Source organism: Ptychodera flava, chromosome 1, assembly GCF_041260155.1.
Source record: "Ptychodera flava strain L36383 chromosome 1, AS_Pfla_20210202, whole genome shotgun sequence".
NCBI classification, from domain to species: domain Eukaryota; kingdom Metazoa; phylum Hemichordata; class Enteropneusta; family Ptychoderidae; genus Ptychodera; species Ptychodera flava.
The window spans coordinates 37,972,649-37,982,349 of NC_091928.1; the positions used below are offsets into that span (position 1 = coordinate 37,972,649).

The following is a 9,701-nucleotide window of genomic DNA, read 5'->3' on the forward strand; positions in this document are numbered from 1 at the left end:
TTGATATTGCAAGAAAATTAAAAAGAAAATTACTTTTCTGTTTTTAGGGTTGATGAGAGGTACAGTCGTAGCGAACGATTTGGTGTGGTCATATTATTGTAATTAGTATTTAATTCACAACAATGCCAGCCGGTTTGACAAGCGGACTTTATAGGCATCGGATAAGGTTGTCTGAGAGATGATCACTACGTAGATTAGGTACAAACGGTTCCGACGATCGACAGGTAATATTATTTCACAAACCTCACGTTATCCAAGTACATTAAGTTTTTGAATAAAGTTGCATGAGCAATATACAAGATGTGATTTGGCTGAGCGTTCCACTAATTTGTGTTTACTCTCAGCGAGCGTACAGAAGAGAAAGATGGAATCTGCAGTCAACAGCATGCACAGCATGTGAGAGAGAGACAGAGAGACAGACAGACAGACAGACAGACAGAGAAAAGGGATTTAATCTTGTTCCGAATACAATTGCTAATATCGGATAGACGGGAAAGTTTAACCACAAATGATTGTAGGATGAAATACTGTCAGAGCGGTTCGCTTCAAAGCAAGGTCAAATCGTAATTTTAACTTCCTGCAACGACAAAGCGTAGACAAACCCAGGTTATATATAGAGTTTTGTCAGTTTCCATAGGAAAAGAGACATTGTTCGTTTAGCAACATATGTAGAATTAAGAAATGTTTGTACATTGATAAATGTACTAAGTGTAATATCTATCTATCTATCTATCTGTCTATCTATCTATCTATCTATCTATCTATCTATCTATCTATCTAATATCTATCTATCTATCTATCTATCTATCTGTCTATCTATCTATCTATCTATCTATCTATCTATCTATCTATCTAATATCTATCTATCTATTTGTCATGTGTGTGTTTTTGTGTTTTATATTATATAGCATATAATCGTAATCGATTTGAATTTGTAAGCTAGGGTATTATTGACGTAAATATTTACTTATCAAGGTGATAAAAGCTGTGATTATGCATCATTATCAACAGTCAGACAGCGATTAAAGATGTCGATGAGACAGATGTAAAATCTGTTATCACCTAATTTTGACTACAAAGTGAAAGTTAACATTCTATGATCGAAACGGGTACTTCTAAAAATTAGACCTTGTTTCTGATAAGTGGCCATGGAATCAAAGGGACTATAACAAGATGTCGAGGTGTGGAACTATTAACCATTGTAATGTTGTAATATTTCGTTGTCGAAACTGATTTGAGAACGAACATTAAAAGGAAATTCTTATCTCAAATGCAACGTGTTTTCTTTGGCATTCCCATGGTATCACATGTGCTGTAATCTTTTCTACATTTTATGTGTTTTCTTAAATAATTTTGCAAGCACACAGACAGATAAGATCTATAAACACTCATACATACATACTTACATAAACACATACATACATACATACATACGTACATACATACATACATACATACATACATACATACATACATACATACATACATACATACATACATACATACATACACACATACACACATACATACATACATACATACATACATACATACATACACACACACACACACACACACACGTACAAACTACATACATACATACATACATACATACTACGTACGTACGTACGTACGTACGTACGTACGTACGTACGTACGTACATACATACATACATACATACATACATACATACATACATACATACATACATACATACATACATACATACATACATACATACATACATACATACATGTTAAACGTTAAACCTTTACACTATAAAAGAAACGTTAGGCCTGAGCACTTATTATCCTTTTGGTCATTTCTTTTAGAAATTCTGCATCCAGTCTATCGAAGAATCAGGATGTTGGACGTTGCTGATCACTCATCAACGACAGAGAACATGGAGTATGATGTCCTGGAACAGCCATATTCAACTACCGCATCTGTCGTCATAGCGATCGTGTTGACAGCCATCATCTTTGTGACTGTATTTGGCAATTTAGCCGTTATCATATTCTTTATGGTGGACCCGGCTTTGAGGTCAAAGGTCGGCAACTTGTATATTTTCAACCTCTCCTGTGCTGATTTTCTGGTTGGCGTGGTTTCGCTCACCCTGAATACATCATGGGTCCTGCATGGCTTTTGGCCATATGGTGAATATGTCTGTAAGTTCTGGGTTGTGGTTGACTTTTGCACGTGTTTTGAGTCCGTGTTGGCTATTATTATGATAAGTCTAGATCGTTATCTCCTCTTGACCTGTGAGATGAAGTACATGGTACTGCAGACAAAGAGACGAGCAATAATCATGTGCTCTATGACATGGCTGGTTGCTGTTTTGATTTATGCTCCCGTTCTGCTTAGTTGGAGCGCCATCACCGGCGAGAGAAACATCGACTACTCGGAGGACTGTGAGATCGAAATGGTCGATAATTTTGCGTATACGGTAGTTCTGCTGTTGATCGAGTTCGTCATCCCACTGCTAGTCATCGGTTATCTTAACATGACGGTGTATATGAACATACGTAAACGATCCATGGGACTCCTCAGTAAAACTTCGATGTCACAACAACCATCAAGAACGAATGAAAGCATAGCTCAACCTATCACTGCCTCGACTTTATGTGATGACGTAAGTGGTGACCGAGCACATCAAGCCGGAAATAATAAACGTGTAGCTTGGTCGGATGGCCGAAATGCGCAGAGGGGTGAAAATAGCTCTGAAGATTGCCGACAAAAAACGAACAGCCCACAGCTGCATTCAAAGCATAAGAAAGCCGCCAAGACATTGGCGGTTCTGGTTAGTGTGTTTGTCGTCTGCTGGGCGCCGTACTACGTGTACTCGATTCTTGTGATATTTTGCGAGGAATGTTTCGACGAGAATGCCTGGGAGGTTGTCAACTACCTGCTGTGGTGCAACTCGACCTTGAATCCCATACTCTATGCGTTAACTAATATCAGGATCCGCAAAAACTTCTTGCGCATATTTCGTTTTGGTCGTTTGAGGTCAACAATATCCGGCAACACCACAACCAATCAAAATAGAGTATTGCCATTTAATACTCAGCAGGGCGAATGAATTTATTTTGTTTGTTACTATGAATTAAGTTAATAATTCACACGATGGATGAAACTAAATGGCATGGAAACCAGGTAAAGGTTGACATTATGTATTACATGTATTTCTTATTGGACTCCATGACTGGTTATTTAAATGTACTGTCACATGATCCTAGTGTAAACAATTAATACAAATCACAGCGTTGCTAATATACAGGCTTTCAGAAAGAATATACTTTAATGGCGTTACCGCCTCATTCGTTGTTTGGAAGGGCCCAGTGCTCGTCCCAGCATCGATCATTCGGTTTTTCTGGGTAACGAAGATGATCTAAACCCATCGGTACTTAACACCTTGTTTCAGGTATTTGTTGTAGAAGTTGCAATATGATTTTGTCGTATTTACCATTTCCGTTTGGTTTTGCTGAATATTTTCTTGGTGTAAACCTTGTGTTCCTACGTACTTTACCTAAGAAATGATGCTTCATATGTTTCTGTAATTCTTGCTTAGAATCATTGCACATCGTTTGGAGTAAAAATCAAGTTTTCTTGTCGTAGCTGTCTTCAACAATTGGCCAACTTATGTCTTTTTATCTCCAGTCCTCTAATTCACTTACTAGCATTTTTTAATTTAACCTTTTCAGCGCCAAAGTCAATTTTTGTCGCCTTTTATGAATATTTCCAAGTCTTTTTTTCTGATTTATACTAATGCGAAATGTGATATCAATTTGGTAAAAGTTATCAAAAAAATACAGAAAAATTCATAAAAATTAGTTAAATGTTGCACTAAAATTTGGCGGAAAAAAATTAGAGCACTCAAAGGGTTGAATGGTTGACAGTGAAAATTATTAAAATTATGGTTTGTATTTCGATGAACATATACTTTATGATATCTTTCAATATATATTGCTACGTAGTATGTTTTCATTTCACATTTTTTTCAGAGTAGGTTCATTGCGCCGACAATTTTTAAATGAATTTCACATTTGTAACACAAGACTAATAAGACACTTGAAGTTGAATTCAAAAACCCATCAAATAACGGCGGCGAAAACAAACAAATAAACACAAGTACTACTGTCGAGGCCTGGCTTGACACGTTGTTTCTCAGTGGATAAAACTGAAGTTTCACCATGTCCTTGGTTGTTATTAAAATAACGTCGATGAAAATGCAATCAAGTTCACATAATCAAACATTTACTAAGAGCGGGCAATCTTTTAGGTATCACGAGATTATGTGTCATTAAAATATGATGCGCACCACATTTAAACACATTAAAAGTAAATGTAGATTACAGACGAATGTTAACACTGATTTAAAATATTCCTCAATTGAGAATTTCAATTCAACATGGAAGCCGAAGCTGTATCACAGGCGGAATTCCCGTTTTGTAAATAAAGCAATCAATCTCACCGACTTGTTCGTCTCCGATTACTCAAGTACCTTCGAAGTCTGCTGAGGAGTAGACAGCGGACTACAGTTTTCATCCTCTTTCATGGAGGTTAAAATTGAAGTCCCACACGAGGAAGAAATCTATTTCTACTATGTAAAACGCGCTCCAATTCCTTAGGTAGGCGCACAATGTTCGACATAGGACGCAACTGTTCAAAACGTCCCATGAAAACACGATGGCCGATAGAGTTCTTGAAAAATGCAAAATGCAAAATGCAAAATTCAAAAAGCAAAATTCAAAATTCAAAATTCAAAAATTCAAAATTCAAAATTCAAAGTTTTGCATTTTGCATTTTGCAATTAGAAGGTCTCTTTCGGCCATCGTAGGAAAGGTTCTATATGCTTGACAAGTGCACAGCTTGAGATAAACGGGACAGCATTATATGTTTATCACATGGAGAGTGTCAATCATTGTCTGGCGCTGTCCAGACGCTAAAGCGAGTCGGTCATCGGCAGGCAGAAAGTTTTCACCGTGATAGCGGCGGAGAGCCATAGTTTATTTTTAAATAATTATAGTGTATTTATGGAGGGAATGCAAAGATAAGTCTCGAAACTGTACTTCTTGTTCAAGGAGGTGTTGTGACTTCAATGGCCCCCTTATCGACGCAGTTACAGCAGATGTCTTTGCTTGCCCCACACTACGCGGAGAAATTGGAAATTTATCATTATTTGTCGAATAACTTGATGATTTGGGCCTTCTATATTGCTTTTCTGAAGAGTATATACGGCATTTAATGCTTCAGTTGAACTTACAGTTATGTAGTTTTCAGGTTTATTGCCAGTTATACGAGACGCACTGAACAGGACGCTTCGTTTGGTAATTAGGAACAGCCAACGCTTTCGCGACTCGAAATTTCGTTGGAAATACCTTAAGCATCCAGGTCTAAATTTATCTCACCATCTTTTGTAGTATTTGTGACAATACCGTATCGATCGCGATAAATTTTACTGTGCACACTAGTGTGCAGGGAAAAAAGTTCCCGAAATACATGGGCAAAATGAATTTTTGTCCTTCAAGGTCTAAGTCACTCAGTTGGCGATCCGGCCAAGCTCATTTGATGACATCAGGATATTACATGATCAAACTGGACGAGAAAGAGATGCACATTATAAAATTAAGAGAGAGAGAGAGAGAGAGAGAGAGAGAGAGAGAGAGAGAGAGAGAGGAGAGAGAGAGAGAGAGAGAGGAGAGAGAGAGAGAGAGAGAGAGATCTTTAAAAATCAGACTGGGAACTGTCACTATTCGTTGATGATCATCAATGGATACCTTCATTACAAGCTTGGTTGTACTGGAGAATCTAATGATGTGTGGTATTGTTGAATTTTGACTTCAAAGCAATATTTCTTCCTCTGTAATCGACATTTTCCACTTGGAACAACCCCACCCTCAGTTCAAAGCCAACATGACAGGGTGTACATTTGTACAAATGTAAACAGTTTATAGGTTGCCGCGAGTACTGCATGTCTTATATATTTTTATAACCTTTGATTTGAAAAAAAAACCCCAGCATTTGACTGATGGCAGGGATATTCATACGAAACTGTGATACATTTTACATGACGTGGCTATATTTCACCTTCAAGGGTTGCTACATCCCGGGGGGACCGGTACATGAAAATAGAGTTGGTATTATATGTAGCGATTATACGTAGAACCTGTGAAAATATGAAGAATTCAATCGAAGTGAACTTGTCAACATCACCTTATGACTGATTGCCAATTTTTAGGCGATGACAACATGACTGTCAGTCCTGACAGGATTCATGTGTTAATACTATCGTGGGGTATACACGGGTGCAAATATGCTGCGGAGAGATTGATGACAAATGGTCCATTAAGTCGTTGCATCATAAAACATTACCACACGGGTTGGTTATGCCGCAAAAAGGCATCTATTAAGTGTCATTCTCGAAGGAAGATGGACCGGTACCGTGTTCTTCATAAGATGAGCAGGAGTGTGCGATATGATAACAATCCACTTTCACCGATATTACAAGGTCATTCCGAGCCTTGACCGAACGTCACCAGAAAATGTAACGACAGCTATTAAATTCTTAACATCAAGGAAACCATGAATTATGAATCAACGTCGACTCTTACAGAGTAGGGATTAATTAAGTACTAGGCGACAGGAAAAATGTCTGTCTCTGGGACAGATTGGCAAGAGGTAGAACTAGGCATATAATTTGTAAATATTTTATTAAGTTTCTTGACAAATCTTCATTTTCATCCATGGAGCTATTAGGACGGAGATTTCTTGGCGAATGCCTCAAAATATTAGCCCGTCTTAATATTACAATGCTTACGTGGAGCTTTCGCGTGGGCTTTGCTTATAATTGTAACTCTTGAACAGCGTACATTTATCAGTAATTTGTGATTTATAGTTTTCGGATAGGCAAAGACTGAATCGATTGCTTACGTTAGATCCTTGGTCCTAGCTTAAAGTAAACGTTGATAATGAGTACCATGTTCAAACTGCTTGCTGATAAACCTACTTTGTCAAATAAACGTTTGTGTGTGTCTGTGTGTCTGTGTGTCTTTGTGTCTGTGTGTCTGTGTGTCTGTCTGTCTGTCTGTCTGTCTGTCTGTCTGTCTGTCTGTCTCTGTACTGTTCGGGAACCTAATAAAAAAAATTAAATAAATATCTTCACGTGGCGAAATAAAAACTAAAAGCATTATATGCAAAACACAACCACCCACATCGTTACATAAACACACGTTTACATTAATTTTGAGTCATGTCAACAGAAACTCTGGTTTTAGTTGGGCGGCTCTCGCTTTACTTTGAAGTGCTTATCTCTAACAACGGGCAAGGTCGAGGTCATAGTAGAAGTCATAATATCATTTTAATGAAAATTTACGATATAATTTATTATTTAAAACATCCAAATTTACTGTATATGGCAAATTCCCGAACACTGTATATATGTATGCATGTGCGTGTGCGTGTTAAAGTGTATGCACTTCTGAAGATTGTATTGTGTCTTAGAATTATGGAACTTTTATTGTTTAATATCGCAAGTGTACAAACTGTAATCACCGAGGCTTTAGAGAACGGGTATTTGACCTTGTCGACCGATAGAGACTGATATAAGGTCAATATTTAATGTCAACACCAGGCAGGAATTTAGTAATACAATACACAGAATAATGTATGACTTCCACATATCAAAATCTGACCCTCATTTTACGAAATCGAAATGAAACAGAGTAAATTATCAGTGCTTTCTTTTATGACACGAAGATAGATGACCCAAGCGTAATGCTGTTGGGTCTCTTTGGTGATTTGTTTCATTAGGATGAACTTCGCATCGATTCAGAGAGGTTGCTATGACAATCATCTTCTCATACGCGGCAAAATGTCGACCGATACAGTTTCTGACAAGATGTAAACATCGAATGAGATTTACCCTTTTCATCGATAAATAATCGTATCAACGGAAATGCTGCTAAAACACTACTAAAATTAATTAAGTAGGTAGTTACGTGATATTTATAAAATTTTTAAGCTCATCTATTCCGAATATACAGACACGATAAGGTATTTGTGTTTGTATGAGGTAATTACCTTTGGTTGACAGCCTTGGTAGCCGAGATACGCCCCGCGTCCATGATGTGGCTTTGTCTCTTTTAAAACTTGTAGGTTGTGTTACCCTGACCGTTGATGCTGGTTCGCAACACAACGTTCTAGTTTTGGAAAGGACCAAGCCATACCTCTGACGCTGGGCTTATCTCAGCTGAACGATCTGCAGCTTCGATGATGGAGGCTTCGCTACTGGTAAGCTTCGGATATACATTAACGTTTTTACCGCAATTGTCGTGATAATTATGAATTGTATTTTATTCCCTATACGCAAAAAAAGACGTTTGGTGGCCAACGCGGAAGTGGCAAACAAATCTTCGTCACAAGGGTGGGGAGATACCGTATTTTCTCAGCTTTAATGGTAACCGTATAATGTAACATGACATTTTTGTGAATTTTTACTTTGACATTATCTCGACCACAGTTGACTTCTGACGACGTAATGAGGGATACGCTTAGATAAAACAAAGGCGCTAAATGTATAAATTTCTTCAGTGTTATCTCACTTTTCTTATGTGTCCGAAAAACGAGGTATCTATCAGACTTTGAAAGTCAGTCATCGGCAGCTCGGTTAGTCATCTAGCTCAGAGAAGCTGCTATAACTTGTACACAATTCGTAGAATGAGTGTCGAAAAAACAAACAGCAGAATCGACGCGGACAGTGCAAAGAAAGAGAAAGGTCGTACTACCTGATACTGGGTAATGACACGGTTGTGCTAGAGATTGTACAGCGAAATGTTCGTTGATATTAGCCCTAAATGAACTTAATACAAACCGTACTAGCAAGTGGGTTGATCGTGTTTCATTTGACGTGAAGGTTAGATTTTAATTGCGAACATCAGGCTGATAAGTGCTACAGCCAATTACTATGTAAATCTGCCAATTTCGGCTTACGAGGCTAAGCCTTTAATCTCCCGACGATTTTTTAAAGAAGAAAACACAATGTTGCACTGTTCTGTCTCTCGTTCCCCTCTCCCTCTGAATCAATATGGCACATGCATATGTCTTGCATTAACAAAACTTTGTAGAATAGAGGAAGATCATAATTTCCTGGGAAGCAAAGGCTGTTGTTTGATAAGGTTAAAGGAACTTATAAGCGGACTTAGAACGATTTCTTTTTCTTCTTCGACTGTTGAGTAATAAATAATTCTTATACGATAACCATGCTCCTGCTACTAATGATGATGATGATGATGATGATGATGATGATGATGATGATGATGAAGATGATGGCAACGAAGTCGACAGGGATGATGATGGTGGTGATGATATTTTGTGAGAGATTTGACTTCTTTGATGTGAGTGGCGACTGACCGTACTGTGGATATCAAAGTCTTGCGAAATCCAGCATCGCCAGGAAGATGCAGCGATTATCAGTTCTGTCAGCAAGTAATTTTTCACTGACACGACGTTTATCTATGTCGTTTTTCATCGTCGAATTCGAAAATCTGTCACACTGTTGCAAGCAGGTTATTTTGGTGACCTGAACTTCATTGCTATAAAGGTCGACGTCCTTGCTGGTGCAGGTAATTAGGAAAGACAAGGAACAGGTTCGGAGATCGTTTTTTATTGCTTGATCACCGACACTGACATCGAAAAACAAACA

General features: G+C 37.9%; 1 protein-coding gene across 1 annotated transcript; it reads left to right on the forward strand.

Moving 5' to 3' along the window:
* The first annotated feature begins 1,865 nt into the window (after positions 1–1,865).
* LOC139144667 (histamine H3 receptor-like) lies at positions 1,866–3,080 on the forward strand. Its single transcript, XM_070715391.1, has one exon. The coding sequence runs from the start codon at positions 1,866–1,868 to the stop codon at positions 3,078–3,080; it is 1,215 nt and encodes a 404-aa protein (XP_070571492.1).
* The last annotated feature ends 6,621 nt before the right edge of the window (positions 3,081–9,701 follow it).